The sequence below is a fragment of the Lactuca sativa genome, chromosome 2 (genome assembly GCF_002870075.4).
Source record: "Lactuca sativa cultivar Salinas chromosome 2, Lsat_Salinas_v11, whole genome shotgun sequence".
NCBI classification, from domain to species: domain Eukaryota; kingdom Viridiplantae; phylum Streptophyta; class Magnoliopsida; order Asterales; family Asteraceae; genus Lactuca; species Lactuca sativa.
Window position 1 is genome coordinate 192,444,061 of NC_056624.2, and position 21,761 is coordinate 192,465,821.

The 21,761-nt window shown below is 35.4% G+C and overlaps 1 protein-coding gene across 4 annotated transcripts; it reads left to right on the forward strand.

Annotated features, from left to right (window-relative positions):
• Window positions 1–16,371: 16,371 nt before the first annotated feature.
• LOC111901477 (receptor-like serine/threonine-protein kinase NCRK) lies at window positions 16,372–21,048 on the forward strand. Of its 4 annotated transcripts, XM_023897343.3 has the most exons (10): window positions 16,372–16,736; window positions 16,836–16,908; window positions 18,210–18,293; window positions 18,395–18,511; window positions 18,597–18,704; window positions 18,783–19,309; window positions 19,396–19,698; window positions 19,778–20,014; window positions 20,183–20,410; window positions 20,483–21,048. In XM_023897343.3, exons 3-10 carry the CDS (start codon window positions 18,224–18,226, stop codon window positions 20,702–20,704), a joined length of 1,812 nt encoding a protein of 603 aa, XP_023753111.1. In that variant the 5' UTR covers window positions 16,372–16,736; window positions 16,836–16,908; window positions 18,210–18,223; the 3' UTR covers window positions 20,705–21,048. The 4 variants fall into 4 exon arrangements, with proteins under 4 accessions (XP_023753111.1, XP_023753114.1, XP_023753115.1 ...); XM_023897346.3 differs by lacking the exons at window positions 16,372–16,736; window positions 16,836–16,908 and adding an exon at window positions 17,014–17,447; XM_023897347.3 differs by lacking the exons at window positions 16,372–16,736; window positions 16,836–16,908 and adding an exon at window positions 17,493–17,605.
• Window positions 21,049–21,761: the final 713 nt, after the last annotated feature.

Sequence of the window (21,761 nt, forward strand, 5' to 3'; positions counted from 1 at the left end):
GGGAGGAAGGCAACCCAAGTGGCTATTTGGTTTGAGGGTTGTGTGAGTTTGGAGTTCGGTGAAACTTCCCAGCATGTGAATTGCGTTTGCTTGGCGCTTGATAGCAGAATTTGGGGAATCAGGTTGGGGTTCTAATCATGAATTGAGTTCAGTTCGGGTGTTCGGTCGAGTGTGTGTTCGACTTTAAGGGTTTTTTGATTGATAGATTGAGAGTAAGGTATCGGGCTACAACTGTGTTAGGGAAAAAGTGTTGTAAGACTGCGGGGGTAACTGTAGCATTCATAGATTCTTTCATATGATTATGTAACATCCCAAAATTCAAGACTAAAAATTTATTTTAATAAAACATTACTTAAAGCAAATTCATCAATCCAAAACATAATCAGAGTATTAACTTCCAAAAACACATGTTCGTTATCAGAGTAAAACATTCCCAGGCTGTCTAATCTATGGTGTGTGCCATGCGATCAACCTGAGCTCTTCCCTCCGCTACCAGAAGTACCTGAAACCAAAACTAAAAACCATAAACACGAAGCTTAGTGAGTTCCCTACCCTACCACATACCATGCATAACCACATACTGCACATACTGGGCCACGCCCGCTATTCTGGGCCTCACCCCTACCTCAGGCCTCGCCCGCTACAACGGCCCCGCCGCTCCAGGCCTCGCCTGGCTTCGAGCCTCGCTCGGATACAGATCTATTTCACTTAGGCCTCGCCTGTCACTGGGCCTCGCCCGCCAATGTATAATAGCACATAAACATATCACATCACATAAGCTAAACATATAGTAACGGATCCTGTCCTAAGGCCTCGCCTATCCTGGGCCTCGCCCTTGTCCTGCTACTGATGAGTCATGGAACCCCTTCCATGCTCCTACTGATAGTGAGATACGGGCCCAGCCCACACTCACTCTTTCCCTAACTTGGGCCTCGCCCCTGATCTGCTGCTAATGAGATGTGGAACACCATCCACACTCTGCTATTGGTGAGATACGAGACCTCGTCCACACTCACCTCCCTACCAGGCACATACTGTTGGATTAATGTCTAAGTCCATAACTATAATTGGTAAGACTTGACCCGACCCGGCATGGTCCATTTGGGTTGCATGGCATCATGCACTTGGATAGACTAAATGAGAGAAATAAGACACTTATGGTTATTAATGTATTATAAGCTCTAGTATATTAATAATAAGAATAACAATATTTAATTAGTATTGATCAAGAATTAATTTAGAATTAATTATGTGATCAAAAGAAGACTAATTAAATATATGGGTTGATCGTGCAAATCATCCATAACTTATATAGTGGGCCAAATCTCCATGGATAATCAAGTTGGTTTAAACCCATAGGATGCTCCATGGATGCTCCATGGAGGTTACATAACCCATTGGTCATGGAAATGAAAGGTCATGACAATTAGGGTTTACATGGTGTAACCCTAATTGTAACACACTATATAAGCATCATATTATTCACCAAAATCGACACTAGTGTGTGTAATAGAAGGGCTAGCCGATTTTCATGAAGTGTAGAATTCTCTCAAGTTATTCCAAGTGTATTTGGTGTTGTGTGAGCCATTTGAGGTGTCACGCTTGAGGCACTTGGCACTCAAGCTTCATGAAGACATTCTACATCAAGAGGTATGTATTCTATCTTGTTATATTCATTATTTTTATGCTAGATTAGGATAATACTTTGGATGTTCATAATTGCATGTATAATAGAGAAAACATAGATCCAAGGTATTTAGGGTTGCATGTACACTTAGGAGTGTTAGAATGCTCAAAACTCAACACATACAAGTATCACACTGACAACAAGTTTAAACTATCATATAAACCATTCCTTGGGCACCCGCCCGCTATCATTGGACCTCGTCCTGAATATCATACTAGCATACTATGCCTAGGGCTAACCCCCAGGTCTTCTACTCATAACTACATGGGCCGACATTGTGGCCTTATACCCATTCACATAAAGGGAAACTCACCTGCACTTGCTGAACTTGCTGATAACCCCTCTAGCAGCTGCCCGACAACTCTCTGAACTCCTGCTCCACTAGCTCCCCGAGCTACCAATATCAAAGCAACACTTAGTCTAACTGTCCCCCGAAAGTCAACTAAGTCAACTCTGGTCAAATTCAAAGTCCTGGTCAAAGTCAACCTTCCAGGTCAACCCTACTCGCCGAGTCTGCCTACTGACTCGCCGAGTTCATTAGCTCAAAATCCTTTCATCCGCGACTCGACTCGCTGAGTCGGCCCCTGACTCGCCGAATCTACCGATTTCCGAGTCCTGACCTGTTCAACTCACTGAGTCCCCACTCAACGCACTGATCCGAGTCTTAACTTGAAGGGTTTGAGGTTTCGCGACCTGACTCGCCGAGTCCAAGAACAGACTCGCCAAGTCCAAGGCAATATTCAACAGACTCGCCGAGTTGTTCTTCCAACTCGCCGAGTTCCTGCCCAACTTCATCCAACTCGCCGAGTCCACCCATGTGACTCGCTGAGTCGCTCCAGTTCTTAATCCATACAGTGGCTTTTCGAGCCATGCAGGGGATCCAAATCATAGATCCATACTTCCAAAGCTCAATCCTCACGTAAAGTTGCAAACTTTACGTATAACTAAAGAGATCTAGGCTCAAAACACTCTAGGGCTAGGTTTAAGGACAAAAGGGCTTCGCCGACTACTCATCTTCTGATGCTTTATGACATATTGGGCCATCCCAACACTAGATCTGAAGTGGCAACAACATATCTAAGCCCCAAACTCGAACTGGGTCTCAAACAACCATAAAACCCCCAAATCTTATAACAAAAATAGATCTAGATGCAAATGAGGGAAAATAGCAGCTTATTACCTCTAAGATGAACACAAACTGAAGTAGATCTCGGATCTACACCTCTCCTTTGAAGCAACCTTCTTGATCTTCAAGTTCCTTTCCAAAGTTTCCTTCCTCCAAAGCTATTTCTCTCAAATGATGGAAGCTCACACGAAATCTAGGGTTTACAGGTTCTCTTGGATGACATGGAGGATGAGGGAGGGGCATAACACCCTTTATATAGGATATAACTCCCGGGATTAGGGTTTTCCTCGTTCAGACCAGACTCACCGAGTCCCCTTAGCCGACTCGCCGAGTCGGTCACTTACTCCTCGACCCGGATCCCGCTCGGACTCGACGAGTTGGCCCTTAAACTTAGGGTTTCCTTTCCTTTCTTGGTCTTCCTAAATTTGGGTGTTACAGATTAGGCCAGGGTGGACCAGTTTGTAAGATTGTGGCTAGACCAAGGCATGATTGGAATCAGGGAACGGTAGGTCGTTGGAGAGCAGGCAGGATGTAAGACTACAATTATTCTGGTAGCATTCAATTTTCGCATTGGATTCGATGGTGACAAGTTGTCAGGCTATTACAAATGGATGAACCGGAAGGATTGATGGAGCCATGAGTGGTGATATATCTAGGGCAGTTACTGCTAGTCGAAGTTTCCTTCGGAGGTTGCGTGGAACGACTGTAAGGTCACTCGTTGGTTCAGCAACCGGGCAGGAACCTAATATTCCGGATGAGTTTTTCTGCCAAGTATAAGTGTACTGTAGGGAAATTTTTTTGTGGCTTTGTGTTCTAGTAGGAACCTCATGTTATCAGAATTTGAGTAGCCAGTTAGGAGATAAGTGCAATGAGTCCGACAATGATTCATTGTGGGCGGTCTGTCAGGGAGCTAGACCATCTCGAGACTTCAGATGCCAGATTGTGTAAATGTGATCATATTTTAAGGAATTCGTTCATCTTCGGGTTTCATAACCCTACGAGGGTTGTTTACGGTTGCCTTGGAAAGGCTGGAGTATGCTTCTAGTTTTGGTCGTGTTGCTCAAGTTATTTGGCGTGTTAGGAATGGTAAGGAATGATTTCGAGGACAGAATCCAATATAAGTGGAGGAGAGTTGTAACATCCGTTTAAAATAGAGTAATTAAATAATAAACTCGGAACCCCGAGACGTAATTTTTATTATTATTTTATATTATTGTAACCAAAATCAAATAATAATTAGCGGGGTATTGGTTTCGGGGAGTCAAATGACAAGATTTGAATCTTCAGGGGGTTAAAGTGTAATTTTGGGACTTATTTTGTAAATATTTTCAGAATTTAAGGGGTGTTTGGTATCATTTGGAGTTATATTGAATAGACTCTTGGGGGTAGGGGCTGAAAGGTAAAGTCTGGACCTAAGTTGAGAAGGTTTTTGTGATGAGGGGCCATTTGGTAACTTTTGGATTTAAATAGAAAGAAAAGGGAGAAGGAGGGACTAAGAGTGTCATTATGGACCAAAGTTTGAATGGATCAGGTATATAACTTCACCTCGTCCAAACCCTAACCCTATCCATGTTTCAGCCGCCACCCTCCTTCTTCAACTTCCGGCATCGCACCACCCTTATGCCTCCCTTCACCACTGGTGCTACCACCATGCCGTTTCCGATCAGAAAACGACGACAGCGACCACTAGACGTCCTCCATTCTTCTCCTTCTTCATCTGCCACCTTACGAACCTCCAGCCGCCACCATGTGAATCCCTCATCTGCCACCCGCTACTTCGCCATCGAAATGCCACCACCACTGTCGGGAACATAGCAAATAGTCAGGAGATCCACCTAAGGATGGAGGCGGAACAAGAAGTGATGAACCACCGAGATTGTTGCATGAACCACCGAGATTGTTGCCCCTGTTGCCTCGAAATAGTTGAAGACGTAGTCGCCGACGCCCATGCCGCCATCTAGCACCGAAGACGCTGCTGTTACCGCCGTTAACCGAGGTTGTCGTCGCCATTTCATGCCATCACCGCTGCCGTACGCCACCGGGTGGGTGGTTGGACTCAGTTACGAGCAGAACAGCGTGTGTGTGTGTGTGGTTACTTGGTCGGAAATCGCAAGAGAGCCACCACCACCAACGTGAGGTGGTGGCTAGCACCTCCGACCACCGCCTGTCGCCACAAGGGGCGGCTGTGTGTGTTATTTATTATGTATGTTTATTTTGGATATTTGTTGTATAGATGGATCATTCTATCGTGGCCGGAATAATCAAAGAAAACAACCCGTCACCTCCGTGAGGTGGTGGTTGCCACCTCACGACGCTATTATGTCGCCACCAGCCCCCACCTTGGGTGGTTGTGTGCTTTTGTGTGTGTGATTGTTATTTTGGGATGCTTTGATATTTTTTTAGCCAAAAATCATAACCACCACCATGAGGTGGCTGCCGCCGCTGTCCGCATAGGATAGACTGCAGACCCGGGAGGGCATACTAGTCAGACCGAAGGCCCGAAGAGCGGTCAGGATAGGCTGAAGGCCCGCGAGGCGGTCCAGACGTGTCGTTGGCTTGAAGAGCAGTCCAGATAGATTGATGGCATGCGATGCGGTCCAGTCAGGCTGATGGCTCATTATGCATCTTGTTTGTTTATATGATATGGTTATATCTGTATGGCGTTGGTATTTTAGGAGAACTCACTAAGCTTCGGGCTTACAGCTGTTGATTTTGTTTCAAGTACTTCTGATGATCGTGGGAAGGAGAAAGCGTGATCATGCACCTCCTTATATTTTTATGATTTGATTCTGCGATACTCTGACATTAAACCATTTTGAAAACAAGTTTTGTAATAATTATTGGTTTTGAAATGTTTTAAAAAGTTTAAATTTGGCATGATTTTTTGTGGGTGCTACACCACCACAAAGGACGATAACTCTATTCGTCATAATTTACTGATGCTTCGGTAAATATGGTTGTATTTATGAGATTAAGCATAATTCTAATACTTTGAAAAAATTCAAAGAGTAGTAGAATGAATATAAGTTATATTAGACAGAAAGATAAAAGTTTCTCCGATCTGAAAGGAAATAACAGTACTTTAGTATCCTGTTTTATGATCATCTTAGTGATTATGACTAACAAGAGGAATCAGATATAGTTGGAAATATTTCGATTAAGAGATGAGTCATACTTCATTCCAAATAAAGTTGTAGAGTCATGCTCTAGTAAAAATAAATCATATCTTGAAACTCTTTTGAAACTAAGAAGGTTGAAAGCACCTTGAAATATGTGGAGTAAAAATGTTTTTTTTTTACTCTAGCACATATAAAATTGGAGCTGTGATGTTTTCGTTAATCAAGAAACAAAAGATAAACTATGACCTTTTCTATGAAATGTTTTCTTGTCGAGAATCCACACGAGCTTTTGAATATTTGTTTTAGCCCGTCAAGGAATGCTTCTTTAGAGAAAACTCATATGTCAAGAATTTAGTGGGAGTCATATTAAGCTTGAGAGTTCAAGAGTCAATCGACAATAATCCTTTTAGTTATCACTAGCACGCGACCTGAGATTGATAACCTATCGTGTTTGGTTGACACATTCTTATTTTTGTACACATCTAGTTGAGTTGGAAATGCTTATGAGTTATATATTTTTCGTTTAACTACAAAAACATATAACGTTGATCAATGAAAGTACATTGATCAATATGGGTGAGCTGTTAACAACATGGAAGCACGGTAGGCCCTTGTGCTACCATAGGGCAAGAAATTTAGAATACCGAAGTTTAGTCGATGAAGGAAAGCTAAATTTGAATTTGGTTTTGTCCTAAACATTGTCTTATGATTGTATGTTGGACATGATAGATTCACATGGAGGGGAACGTATGCACCATAAAATCTAGGCAGGGGCGGAACCCTTAAGGGGCCTAGGTGGGGCCATGGCCCCCAGCTTTTTGGACTACTAACTACTAAATACTATGTATTAGGGCCTAACCTGTGTTGAATGTGTCTCAAAATGAGATATGATCTCCAAAAAATTAAGTAATGAAAACAAGATATTATTTTGTTATAAAAGAGTTCAGAAAATTAAGGAAAGAAAATACCGCCTCTCATGAAATCACGGGACACTAGTGAAAAAGATAACTGATTTGAAAATATTTAAAAACTATTAAATAAAAATGAAACAAGATTCAAAATATTTCAAATGCCAAAACCAAAAAAAACTTATTTTACGGTTTAAAATCCTCTCAAAATCTGTTGGTCATGCCTACCAGAACACACATTAGCATCATCATACGACAATCATTTTCTCTATGGGGTCAGCCTTTTTTCCTGGACGGCCTCTCCGATCTTCGCCCATCTCCCTGTTAGTCTTTCACGTTCTCACTTCTATTCTTGCCCTCTAATTTGATTCTTGACTCTTCTAATAAATTTAGGTTTTTAACTTCACTGAATTTGCTTTAAAAAGGTATAATTTTTTTATTATTTAATTGTCATGTAGAAGCTACAATACTCTCTTGCTTTTGCTTTACTATGCTTTGTGTTTCCAAAATTTCAATTGATAGTAGTAGTGTTCTGTCACTTCATTTATGTCGTGATTTATCATTTGTTATTTAATTATTTTTTGGTTATTTTGTGATATAGAACTTGCATGGTTAGACAATATTTATGTGAATGAGTAATAAGAGGATTTTGTAACCGATAGTTTCTAAAATCTATAAGTCACATAAAGCCATTGTAAACGTAATTTATTTCTCATAAAGTTATTCCTTTTACTTAATTTTTTTAGCATTAAAGATTAGATCATGACAAGGGTTGATATTTAATAGTTCTGCCACTTAAATAACTAGTAATATAAAGAAATAATAATTAATCAATATCAAATGATGATGGTGATAGTGAAACTTGGCCGTTTGAGAGACTTTTTAAGTTTTAAGTGGTAACGTGGTATAATTTGTTTTATAAATCATAACTTCGAAACCAAGTTAAACTTGTTTATATTGTTTCGGCCCCTTCATTTGTAATGCTTGTGTTCCGCTCCTGAATCTAGGTGACAAAGTTTTCGCTCTAATTCATGAGAATGATTATGAGGAAATACTTTAACTGACAAATTTTAAAAGATATGATAAAGATATTGGTTGTGTTAATTGTATTATCAAATTCATAATATAATTAAGGCATCCCTCTTTATATTTCGAATTATGAGGAATGGTAAGGAATTGTTTGAACTTTCAAGACATATATCTATAAGTTCTGAAAGGTTAAACACACACACACATATGCTATCCAATGAAGGTGCATAAGCTTAAAATTCTATTCGTCTGTTTCTTGCCTTTGCTTCATTTAAGAACTTCAAAGTCTATCAAATGGATGTCCAAACAACCTTCTTACATGGAGATCTTCAACAAGAAGTTTTTCTAAAGCAACCTCCAGGGTTTGAAAGTGAAGAGTTTGCAAATCGTGTGTTATTATGCCTAAGAGATATCATGTCTGATAGTATAGGAAAAGATAATACCTAGTTATTATAATGGCTAAATTTCCAAAGATAACGTAGTACCTAGAAATTATGCTGGTCAAATATAAGGATATGCAATGTAGTTAGTTGTTACTCTGCCCAAATATTATGTTTTCAAATGACCATAATTAGGATATATATAAATACTTATATATATAATAATTATAAGATCAGAGATTATAATTAGAAAATAAAAGATAAAAGAGTATATTGTGATAGTTATAGAAAATCCCTAGGAAGGATTAAGATAAAAGATTATAACTATCAAATATAAGATAAAATACTTATATTGCGATAATTATAGGAAATCCCTAGGAAAGATTTAGATAAAAGATAAAAGATAAATACCTTAGAAAAGCTAATTGTTCAATAACAAAGTTTAGATATTGAAGCTATTGACATTCCTACTATTACTAGAACACACACACACACAAAAAAAAAAAAAAAAAAAAAAAAAAAAAAAAAAAAAAAAAAAAAAAACCGACTAAATCAAATAGAAATCACCCAAATTTTCTTCCATATAACAATATTAGATAAAACATTATTCGATTTTTGGTAAAAAAACTCAATAATCTCTGTCTTGGATAAATACATAAAAACTATAATCACATAAAAAGAAACATCATATTTAATAGACAATCATAATTTTAAAACCAATAGAAAGAAAAAGAAAAAGTTAGGATAATATGTTAATTTAGAAGTATTTAACAGAATAGAGTTAATAATAATAATAATCTCAAAAACCATGAATGTAATTATTGAAAACTATATTAAAAAGTATTGTCAAAAATAAAAAAATTAAAATAAATAATTTGTACACAAATTTCTTTTTAGTTTTATATAACAATTTATACTTAAAAAAGTTAAAGTGTATCACTATATTAACATAAATTGTTGTATATGATTAAAATATATTTAAGCAGATGAGATAATGACTTAAAAGAATAATATATTTTTTTATCTGTACACATTTGGTCACTGAGTTTTTTTCATCAACATTTTTCCCTTCAACTTGTTTAACTATACACATTTAGTCCTTATAACCGGTTATTTCAGTTAAAACTCGAATTGTAATATATAAACTAAAACCTTGAAATGTTAAAACTAAAATCATATAAAACAAATAATTTAAAACTACAATATGAAAGAAGAAAATTAAAAAGGTTAAAAAACAAAACAATTAAAAGACTACAAGCTTAGGGATCTATCTTGTAAATATATACTTTTATTTAGCAGTTGACATTTTGTCCTCAGATATCTGTTTTGTATGTAATGAGGCTTGTATTTGATCATCCAGTCTTATTATCAACATATGTTTCAAGTGGATCCAACTTTAGTTGTCTTTATGGTGGTTACAAAGATGGTTGGGGTAGATGATGGCTATTTTGCCTTTGTTGGCTCCTCTTGCTGCTCTTTTTTGTGGTTATTTTTCATGTTAGTCGGTGTGGATGTTATTACCATTGGTGATTTAATTTGCATTTTTTTCAGCATTGTAGATTGAAACTCTATGTATTTCAGCAATCTACTTTGATTTTTTTTCCATTTTAGCATTATACTTCCAAATCTTTTTCTTATTTTGAGTTGTAATTCATTTTGTTTCTCAATCGTGGTTTTCATGGGTTTAAACCTAATTAATAGTATACAAGTCAAAACATCTTATTTTTAAGTAGATTAATTAAAAAAATAAATGAAAATATCATCTCTTATATTTATGTATCTTCCTTTTGTTATCATTATTGTTGCTATGACTTAGAAAAGTAATGTCTATCACATTATCCATGTTAGTAAATTACATGATTTAAATAAATCAAATGGACTTGTTAATGATTTATATTACATAACTTAATTAAATCCAGTGACTAACTTTATTGGGAAAATGAGTTTAAAAAGAAAGAGAAAATATATGATAATTTGTTACAATCATTCAGATTAATCTTTTAAGCTTCCTTTTAAATTATTTTCGCATTTTCTAAAGTTTTGATTAACAATTTTATACATTCTAAAATATGAAAAATAAAAAAAAAAAGGAATCAAACAAATTCAAGTGTATTGATTGTGATGTTTTGAAACCAAAGTCTTGGTCTTTATTATAAGTTTAGAAATCACTCAAACTTTCTTCCATATACCAATATTAGATAAAACATTATTCGATTTGTAGTAAAAAACTCAATAATCTCTCTTTTGGATAAATACATAAAAACTATAATCACATAAAAAGAAACATCATATAATAGACAATCAGAATTTTAAAACCAATAGAAAGAAAAAGAAAAAGTTAGGATAATATGTTAACTTAGAAGTATTTAATAGAGTAGAGTTAATAATAATAAAAATCTTAAAAACCATGAATGTAATTATTGAAAACTATATTAAAAAGTATTGTCAAAAATAAAAATATTAAAATAAATGATTTGTACATAATATTTTTTTAGTTTTATATAACAATTTATACTTAAAAAAGTTAAAGTGTATCACTATATTAACATAAACTATTGTATATAATTAAAATGTATTTAAGCAGATGAGATCATGACTTAAAAGGGTAATATATTTTTTGATTTGTAAACATTGGTCACTGAGTTTTTTTCGTCAATATTTTCCCCTTCAACTTGTTTAATTGTACACATTCGGTCCTTATAACCGGTTACTTCAAGTAAACTGAAAAAATCACTTAATAGGGTAATATATTTCTCACTTTATACACATTTAGTCCTTAATATTTTTTTATTGCAAAATAAGTCATTGCAGTTTTGTGCACATTCAGTATATATGAACGGTTTTTTTTAGGTTTTTCTCACAACATCCTATTTGAGACGATCATTAATGAGGTATTCGGGGTTGTTCGTGTTTATGGATATCACGACCTCAACTGCTTGGTTGCTTAGGTTTTATGTTTTGAACGTTGTAACTTCATACGATCTTGAATTTTTACGATCTTTATATCCACATATTCGTATTTGTTCTGTTATGAACATCATAACTTCTTTATATGATCTTGAATTTTAATGATCTTCATATCCACATGTTCGTATTTGAGTCTACCAGAGCTTTCGTTTAGATTACTCCCGTTAAAAAGTAATATATTTTTACTTACATATATTTACAAAAAACTCATGTATATAAAGATCGTAAGTAAAAATATATTATTTTTTAACGGGAGTAATCTAAATGAACGTTGTAGTAGACTTAAATACAAACGCATGAATATAAATATCGTTAAATCTAAGATTATATGAAGAAGTTACGACGTTTAGATCACAATAAATATGTGGATATAAAGATCGTAAAATCCGAGATCGTATGAAGAAGTTAAGACGTTCAGAACATAAAACCTAAGCAACCAAACAGCTGAGATCGCGACAGTCATAAATATGAACAACCTCAAACATCTCATTAATGATTGTCTCACGTAGGATGACGTGAAAAAAACCTAAAAAAACCGTTCATAAGTACTGAATGTATACAAAAATAACAAAGACTTACTTTGCATAAAAAAATTGAGGACTAAATGTGAATATATATATGAAGGACTAAATGTGTAAAAAGTGAGAAATATATATTATCATGTTAAGTCATTTTTTCCGATTTATCTTGATTAACCGATTATAAGGATTGAATGTGTACAGTTAAGCAAGTTGAAAAAACAAATATGAACGAAAAAAATTTCAATGATCAAATATATATAAATCGAAAAAAATATATTATTTTTTAAGTCATTATCCCTTTTTTTGAACGCCTGAATTAATATATATATATATATATATATATATATATATATATATATATATATATATATATATATATATATATATATATATATTAGAAAGAACCAGCTAGGAGTTGGGACAGTTACAGGAAATAGACTACAAATACATAAGAACAAAGAGAAAATACATAGGAATTTAAAAGCAACACTAAAACACCTGATGGGCAATATCTAATTGATTGGAAGAGGTACCTAGTGTCCAATGAAGAGAATATCTAGGAGAAAGACAACAGCAACATCCAACATTGAATACCAGCCTTTATTTTAAGGCCAATTACTCATATCATTTGATGACCGACATGAAATGGTGTTTCACTGGGGCTCACCAAAAGACAACGGCCACAAAATTTAAGAAGAAGCCAGGGAAGAAATCAATTTTAGAATTGCCTAATATACTCAAGGGTTTAAGGCTTCCTTGAGACCAAATTTTGTGGAGCAGACAATCCATGACCAATAATATCGACAAATGACTTTACTGCTATCCCATCACCCAATAAGGGCATTTTTTTTAACATGAACTAGTCTTCAATATCTGCATATCCATGATCCAAGTTCGTAACTGATATCATCATCTCTTTATGCACCAAGCCTAGTAAACAACTTCAATGATACCGCCACCCCATCACTAGGGGTAATTTCCTCAATACTTCCAACAACAACACCTTCACATTCTGATTCGAATGAGCTAACTGAAATGTGTTTTCCTGCACTTAGGAGAATATTCCAATACAAGAGAATGAAAAGAAAATCAAAGAAATACTTACACACACTAAAGCTTATCCCCCCACCACCCAATACACATACGAAAGAATCAATTAAACATATAAATTAAAGAATATCCGGCACAACGTATATCCTATTTGATGTCTACCCTATGAATTAAAACACATGCTGAACACACACTAGTTGCGCCAAGATATGTCACCAAGAGACCCCAAAGTATAACCCTTTCCCCCACCCACCCACCCCCTAGTCAATGCGACACCAACATCAAATGTACAACCAATTAAAGTTGAAACAATATGAACAACCTGATTGGAACACCACAACCACATCAGAATACAAAAAGATTTTTTTCCTTTATTTTTTTGCCACATCCCAAGAGTATATCACTTACAATAAGCGTATTGTATTGATTGGATCGAAACACCAGTCCTTCCACCCAATTGACCTATTTTTTAACCTTGCATTTATCCATAAGTGTGATATCGTTTGGATATTATTTGCCAGATCATTGTGAGATTTTATTTTTTCTGAATGGGCCTTCGAATTCCTATAATTCCAGATGACCCATATGTAGACTAGCATTATTGCTGACTGGAGTTGAAGAGTGATGTTTGATGTCCTGTTTTCCCAAAACAAGTCTGTCACTGATGTCAGGGAGTCTGGGAGTGTGCACCACCATGTTTTGAGACTATTCCAGACATCATAAGAGATTATGCAATTGAGAAAAAGATGTTCTTCGGTTTCTGTTTCTTGCCTGCATAGAATGCACATGTGATTAGTACCAATTCCTCTCTTCAAGAGGTTCGCCCTTGTTGGGATCCGACCGTGAGCCACTCTCCAGGCCAGTATATTGACCTTCTTAGGGACTAGATTGTTCCAATCCCAGACTAATGTCGATTTAGGCAATGACATTTCGTCAATCAAAGTCCGAAGGGAAGAGACCGAGTATATTCCTGATGGTTCCAACTTCCAGTTCCAAATTGATCGTTGATTAGACTGTGATTTTGTGAAGAGCTCTTTAAGGTCAATGTTTAATTTTGCTAGAGTTGCTAGTAGGTTTGCAATATTACCCCAACAACAACTTTTTCGCTTTGTTCTGGAGGGTGCATTGAAACCCCCATATTGTCCATAGATTGCAGTGATGACACTCTTCCATAGTTCCTGTTTGGGTTCTTTGAAACGCCACCACCACTTTACTAACAATGCAAGGTTATGGGCTTTGAGACTACCGATACTTAAGCCTCAATTCTCTTGTTTCGATAGAACTTTTTCCCAGCCAATCCATGTTAATTTTGATTTCTCTGATGAGCCACCCCAGAAGAAGTGTCTTCTTATCTCTTCAAGGTTATTAAGAACTTAATTGGCGCCTTATATAATGAAAAGAGGAATGTACCAAGGCTACCCAACACCGCTTTGCATAATGTTAATCTGCTGCCAAAGGAGAGCATAGGGCTTTCCACTTTGATAATTTAGCTTGGAATTTGGCAGTCAGCCCACTCCATTGGGATATCCTTGAGATTGTAGCACCCACAGGCATACCCAAATAGATAAAAGGTAATTTACCAATGGAGCATTGGATGCTTCTGGCCAATAGTTCAATTTCAAGATTGGATGCTTCTTGGCATTTTGCATTGACCACTCTCCTAGGAAAATTACATCGTCCGCATATTGAAGATGAGATATGGTTGGGCCGTTATTTGGAAGGGTAATGCCTTTGAAGATGCATTGGTTTGTAGCTTCTTCCAGAGCAATATTGAGTCCCTCAGCAGCCAAGATAAATAAGAGAGGAGATAGAGCCCCCCCTGTCGAATTCCCTTCTCTAGCGAGAATTCTTTGGTTGCTGATCCGTTGACTATTATTGAGGCCCCGATGGTGGTAAGACAAGACCAAATCCAACTGCTCCGTTTTAATCCAAAATCCATCTGTGTCATTATAGAATCCAGGTACTTTCAATTTACACAATCAAAAGCCTTTTCAAAATCTACTTTAAATAGGAAAGCCTTGGTTTTGGATTTCTTAACCCATGAGATGATTTCATTTACAATCAACGGCCGTCAAATATGTTGCGGTTCTTTATGAAAGCTGTTTGGGTTGGGCTAATGACTTTGTCTATCATAACTTTTAACCTTTCGGCTTAGCACCTTCGAGATGATCTTATAAAAGGCAACCGATTAAATTGATCAGTCTAAAGTCATTACCCCTAAACAAATTAAACTGAAACTACAAATAAATGTAAAACACGGTAAACTATAATGGTTTACTTTAAAAATAATTATTGCCCATCATTCCCTGCATATTAAAATACTCCGTAATTATTATTTAATTATTAAAATTAAATAACCAAGACGGATTCTCACTTTCCAAGAAAGCGAAAAAAGAATACGAGGGTAGTTTAAAGACAAAACCTGAAAAAGCAAAGGGCTAAATTTTAAGAGGGAAGGATTTTAAGCTCTGTTTTTGAAGTGGTCCGTTCTCCTGTATTGGGGATGCACTGTAAGGATTTACGTTTGACTGCCCCAAGATCCAACAAGGATTTCATCAAAACCTATTTGGACAATTTACAAAACTTAGCCCTTGTGAATACAAAAATACAAAATGATAATTTTAGCTTTTAAATTAAACTCTATATTAGTTTAAGACTTTAAGTTGCCACAAACGATAAAAATGTGTTCCCAAATCAATTGCAGAACAATGAAACTTTTATGGTGAATGACCTTTTTAGACTTTTATTTTATTTTATTTTTAAAAAGTTATAGTTTGCCAGTTGTTAGAGAAAATGAATTCTGCCACTCGTTTTCACCATTGTTATTTAATATATTTTGGAAGTCTAACACTATTGATGTATATAAAGCAATGACTAGATTTTAGATAAGAAAATGAGAAAATGAATACTGGAGACTTTTATTATATATAATCATTTAAGATTTAATAATTTAAAGTCAGTTGCTTATTTTTAGAATTTTTCTAAAATAAGATGGCTCCATTTGTCCAAAGTACAAATAGTGCAAATTTAAAGAACAATTTTATGAAATGAAATCAATAATATATGATAATAATAATAATAATGATTTATCATATACTTTTGAAATATAAAATATATTTTATAAATAATGCAAGTTTAAAAAGCTAATAATTAATCAATTTCAAGAAATAAATAAAAGGAAATAAGAAACAAACTAATGATATAAAATATGAACCAATAGATAATATTAAATGTTTTGTAAAAGTGTCTTTAAAATATATAGATTTAAGAATAGATTAAGAGGGTGGATAGTAAATAAATATAAATTTAAAAATAAATTTAATGAATGTGTGATATGTCTATTCCAAAAAATGATATAAAATTTAATTTTTTTATGAAACAAGAAAGAGAAATACCATAAAAAAAATCTTTCTTTCATGGATTCACAAACGAGAGGGGCTCCAAATTGATACAATTACTTTATAAGGACTAAATCTGCGTGATTTACATTTGACAAGGAATTAAATGCGTAATTCACAAAAGCAATAAAGGCATGTGGAGAGTAGGGACCATGGCCGATGATGTGTAAAAAATGACGAGAACTAGAAGATAGTCTGAACTCCAAAAGCTCCACCACCACCACCTTCTCTCATCCTCCTCCTCTGCAACTTCTCGAACTGCGTGTTCGGAGCTCACACGACAGCCGACCGTTGCATCTCTCTCTACACGAAAACAGTCGAGTATCACCAACGGCGATCGCTCTAGCTCTCCGCAATTAGATACTTTTTTCAAGCTTTTTTTTTTTCGCACTCTTAAGTAAGCTGCTGTTTGTAGCTTCGGGAGTTCGATTGATCGTTACACGAGAATCGGTTTTTGAGTCTCAATTCAACAAGTCTCTGGCGTTGTTACGAAATTTTTTGAGACTAATTTCAGCTCGTTAGCAGATTTACAGCTTGCATTCTCTTCATTTGTGAGTTCAATCTATAGCTCATTTCATCTAAACCACATATAATTGTCAAAATTTAATTCCTGAAGATTTTGACACCTAGGTACTCTGTTTATTGGACAGGTGTCGGAGTAAAGTAGAGTGTCGTTGGTGGAAGCGCGTACATATTTCTCAATCTCTTTCTTGTTATTATTGGGTACGAATTTACAACACGCCATTTTACTTGATTTTATGTTTCAACGATACTTTTGTTGAAAAATCTACGCTGAATTCAAGCTTCTTGTTACTTAATACTTGTTGATTTGAAACGAAAAAGATGTTTCAACGAGATATACAACAATACAAGCACGAAGTACAAATTAGGGTTCATGATGATAAAAGTGGACTGTATATTCATGTCCGGGCAGCCGACACGATATATGTGGGGTCGGATTTACAATACTTTAAGCTTTTTCAAGCATTGCTCAAGAATTAGATACAAACAACCTTCTTTTCTTTGAAGGCAAGGATAATCGGATATTTTGTTTTATCCGTTATAAAACTGTTGGAAATGAAATCATTCCTGTTTCAAAACTCAAAAAGTATGCAAAATGATGGCATCAAGCACTACTGATCAATTAAATAAGTTCGATAATTGTGTGGGGATGGAATATTAAATATGTATTCGTTTGAAATTGGTTGAGGAGTCGCTTTCCAATTAGCTAAGAGGCGACTCTCGTAGCCTGAGATAAGTGGGTGAGGGTGATTTATTTTAATCTTTCTATTTTTAATACAAATCTCTCATCAACTCACTAATATATGTCCATTTCAATCAAATTTGACAATTTTGTTTTAATATGTGATGGATATTGCCTGAGATTAATTGTCGGTCTTTAATTGATCAATGCTCTCTGGTATATGCTTCTTTCTGCTAACCAGCTTTCACCTCCTTTTTATATCCTTCATCTGTATCGGTATCCTACTTGGAAATAATAGCAAATTAGCAAACATATATGCAGAAACAATGAAGTGTTTTTGTAAGTATAATATACTGACTGCATTTTGTTTAGCTTCTCTTCCTCCTTTAGTCATAATACTCATATTGTTAATCTGGCATGTCCATGTGAATCTTCATTTAATTTAAGCTTCTAATTAAGGTAGGTGTCCTTATATAAAGTTGCAAACTACAAACTTTCCCTTTTTAGCATTGTAATTGAGCTATAATATAACCCATTATTTATATTCTTCAGTGATAAAGAGCTTCTTTTCATTATATATGTTACTATTTCACCTAACGCATTGTTAATGAGAAATTTTAAGTAAAAGAGGTTGTTGGTCTACCTTGTGTTTGGTTATTTGGTTATGGCTACTCTTTACTTTTTTTAGCATGTCCATTGTTTCTTAAATTAGTTGATCTCTTTTTTTTTTCTATGTTCTACACAGTCTTTTATCAGCTTATTTGTTTTTATAATTTCTGGGTTTGTTTCTGCTACTCATGATTAGTCTTGATGTCTTCAGATTCATCCAAATAGATGAAGCTCCAACTGGAAGTTGCTTTGGCTTGCTTTATCAGCTTGATCTTGATTCAACACATCATATGCGGTTAATATCAACTCTAGCATTGTTATAATTCTAAACTAACTCTTGATCATCATTTTATCTAATAATGAAATTAGCTTAAATTATTGCTTTAATTTGAACAGATGAAGTTGCAGAGACCCCGGATATAAACAAGTGGACATGTACATGCTATGCAAACGAACTAAACCATCATGTTATCATTCCACCAAACTGCTCTTCTTCCTGTAACTGCATCTCTGGTATCATTTAACTACTTAGATTAAAGTATATACATATATATTTAATAATATATATACATTTACGAACAAAATGTTAAAAACACAGAAAATTCAAGTCAAAACAAATGGAAATGCACATGTCCCAGTGATAAACTCCCTGAAGTGGCTACAAGTCATGAAAGTAATTGCTTCAGGTCCTGCAACTGCAATTCTGGTAAATTAAATCATGATGTTCCATTATTCCTAGAATTACTAAATACAAAAATCTTACACATCATGTTGTTGTTCACAGGATCTTTGAGTGAGGCACAATCTTTAAAGAAGCAATTTTCCAGCAAAGCTGTATTAATCATCTTATTGCTATGCATGGTGATCACAACTCTTGCAATTTTCACTTCAGTAATGTGCCTCTACATATATCGAAAGCATACATGCCCTAAAAAACAACCTCCTTTATCATCATCATCTGATAAAGATACAAGTTACAACAGTAGTACAAACTTAATCAGCTACAAAACATCTTCACTCCAAAACTCCAAAATATACATCCATTCTCCTAAAAATCCAATCACAGGATTTATACACAAGGCTTCATTCTTGTTTAGAAAACAAACAAGAACTGTTCAAGGAACAATCACAAGCTTTCCATATTCTGAATTAGAAACCGCAACCAATCGATTCTCTGAAACTAATTTAATTGGAGTTGGGGTGAGTAGCCATGTTTACTACGGTCAACTCAAAGATGGTAAACTTGTTGCGGTCAAACGTCTTAAATCTCAAGGAGGAGGCCCAGATGCTGAAGTAACATTTTTAACAGAGGTAATGACTAATTAATAATTACTAGTTAAATATATATATATATACATATAAGGTTTTATGATATGATATTAATAATTAATGTTCAGATTGAACTGCTGTCAAGACTCCATCACTGTCATGTGGTGCCATTACTTGGGTACTGTTTGGAATATCAATACCACACAAAACAGCCTGAGATGCTTTTGGTGTTTGAATACATGCCAAATGGCAACCTGAGAGAGTGTCTAGATGGGGTTTCAGAAAAATGTCTAGACTGGGGGGCCCGCATTGCAGTAGCCATTGGAGCTGCTAGAGGGTTGGAGTATCTTCATGAAGCAGCTGCACCAAGAATCCTGCATAGAGATGTTAAATCCAGTAACATTCTCTTGGATGACAACTGGCGAGCAAAGGTGGGAATTGGGATTAATACTTTTTAATATCGTATTTGTGAATATTATTAAGTTTTGATTTTTAATTGTCTGTTGGTAGATTACTGATCTGGGAATGGCTAAGAGTTTGGTGAGTGATGGTGTTCCAAGCTGTTCTAGCTCACCTGCTAGAATGCAGGGGACATTTGGCTATTTTGCCCCTGAATATGCGATTGTTGGAAGGGCATCGCTGATGTCAGATGTTTTTAGTTTTGGTGTTGTGCTTCTTGAACTTATTAGTGGTCGGCATCCGATATACAAGTCACAAGACAAAGGGGAAGAGAGCCTTGTGATTTGGGTTAGTCATTAGTATTATTTTTTACTCTTATATTTTCTTTTACTAAAATAATAAGGACGAAGATTGCAATAATAAGAATTATTGGGGACCAAATTTGCAAAAAAAAAAAAAAAAAAAAAAAAAAAAGGATCAAAAATGTAATTTAGTAAAAGAAATGATAATTTTCAGGCGACGCCACTTTTACAAGATAGCAGGAGGGTGAGTAAGGAACTGCCGGACCCACGTCTGAAAGGGAAGTTTGAAGAAGAAGAGATGCAAGTGATGGCTTATTTAGCAAAAGAGTGTTTGTTGTTGGATCCTGATGCTCGCCCAACAATGAGTGAAGTTGTTCAGATACTTCTAACTATAGCACCAGAAAAATCTAAACGGAGGAATTTTTCTGTTGACCGCTTTCAGGTTTCACTTTGAATTTGTCTCTGTTAAGTCGTTTTTTCTGCCTTCTGAAACAAATCTTAATTTCTTAAATAGGATTACACCATTAGAATGGAACGCGAGCTTCAGCAAATGTCCAGTAGATCATTTTCGTCTGAATCTTCATTGCTTGTGCATACCCCTCATGAAAATGAAGAGCCAGTTACAGTTACGGTTACAGGTCCCGGTTCACATCGTGGAGATGATGAAGTCACTGTTGATTTAACTGAACCACGTTTTGAATCCTTTTGTGTGTCCAATATTTCATCTGCTTCATAACTTGCAATCAATTTTCATAATTTATTTCAATCTTTGGTTTATAACCAAATCTTGAAACCCAGAGTTTAAATCTCTCTCTCTCTCTCTCTCTCTCTCTCTCTCTCTCTCTCTCTCTCTCTCTCTCTCTCTCTCTCTCTCTCTCTCTCTCTCTCTCTCTCTCTCTCTCTCTCTCTCTCTTGTGTTTCATATTTTAAAAAGGAACATTCACCATTCATTTCATTTTTCTAGTGCCGCTTTGTAGAGAATGTGTAGAGATCATGTATGATTAGTGTAGTAGTGTTTGTACACATGTATTTTATGTCACGTTATAGTTATAACATTACAATATGGTTGGTTAACTTTCATAGAGATGATCTTTTCTTAGTTATCATTCTAGAAAGATATGTTTGCACTACAAAACCCTAGTTCGCACATGGCGATCCTCCTTTTGAGGGTATATTGGCATTATTTTATTGGAGTTTCAAGCTTTTAATCTTGGTTTCAGTGATTGGTCATTGATTTTAAAGAACACTGCAAATCAGTAAATTCTTCGAGTGCAATTGTATATAGGGAAAATGACACATACGATCTATGAATTTTTTAGGGTTTATCCTTTTAGTTGATTAACCTTTTTAGTGGCTTAAGAAGGGAACGAATTATGTTGCAACCTAGCAATTTAGTCCCTTTTACTTATTATACTCGGTAACCATGCCATATCATCCCAATTTGACACATCATCAATGACATGGCGAAATTGTATTTACGTCTTGGATCCAAACGACGTCGTTTTAGAATGTGAAACGTAGAGGCCACGTTCACAATGTTCACCCCACCTCCGTATAAAATGTGAAGCTTGTGCCCTAAAATTGCACAATTTGTAGCCTGGTTATCCCAACTGCACCCTAAACTTCAATACCAATCGCAGAAAATGATGTCTTCACGATCATCTCCAAATCATTGTTGGTCACCCAACTAAAGTCTGCACATGGATGAAAATGTCTTGAATGAAGTCACAAATGAAGACATGACGATCAATCTGTTGCAGACACAGTTGGAGGTGTCGCTTGTGAGGAAGAGA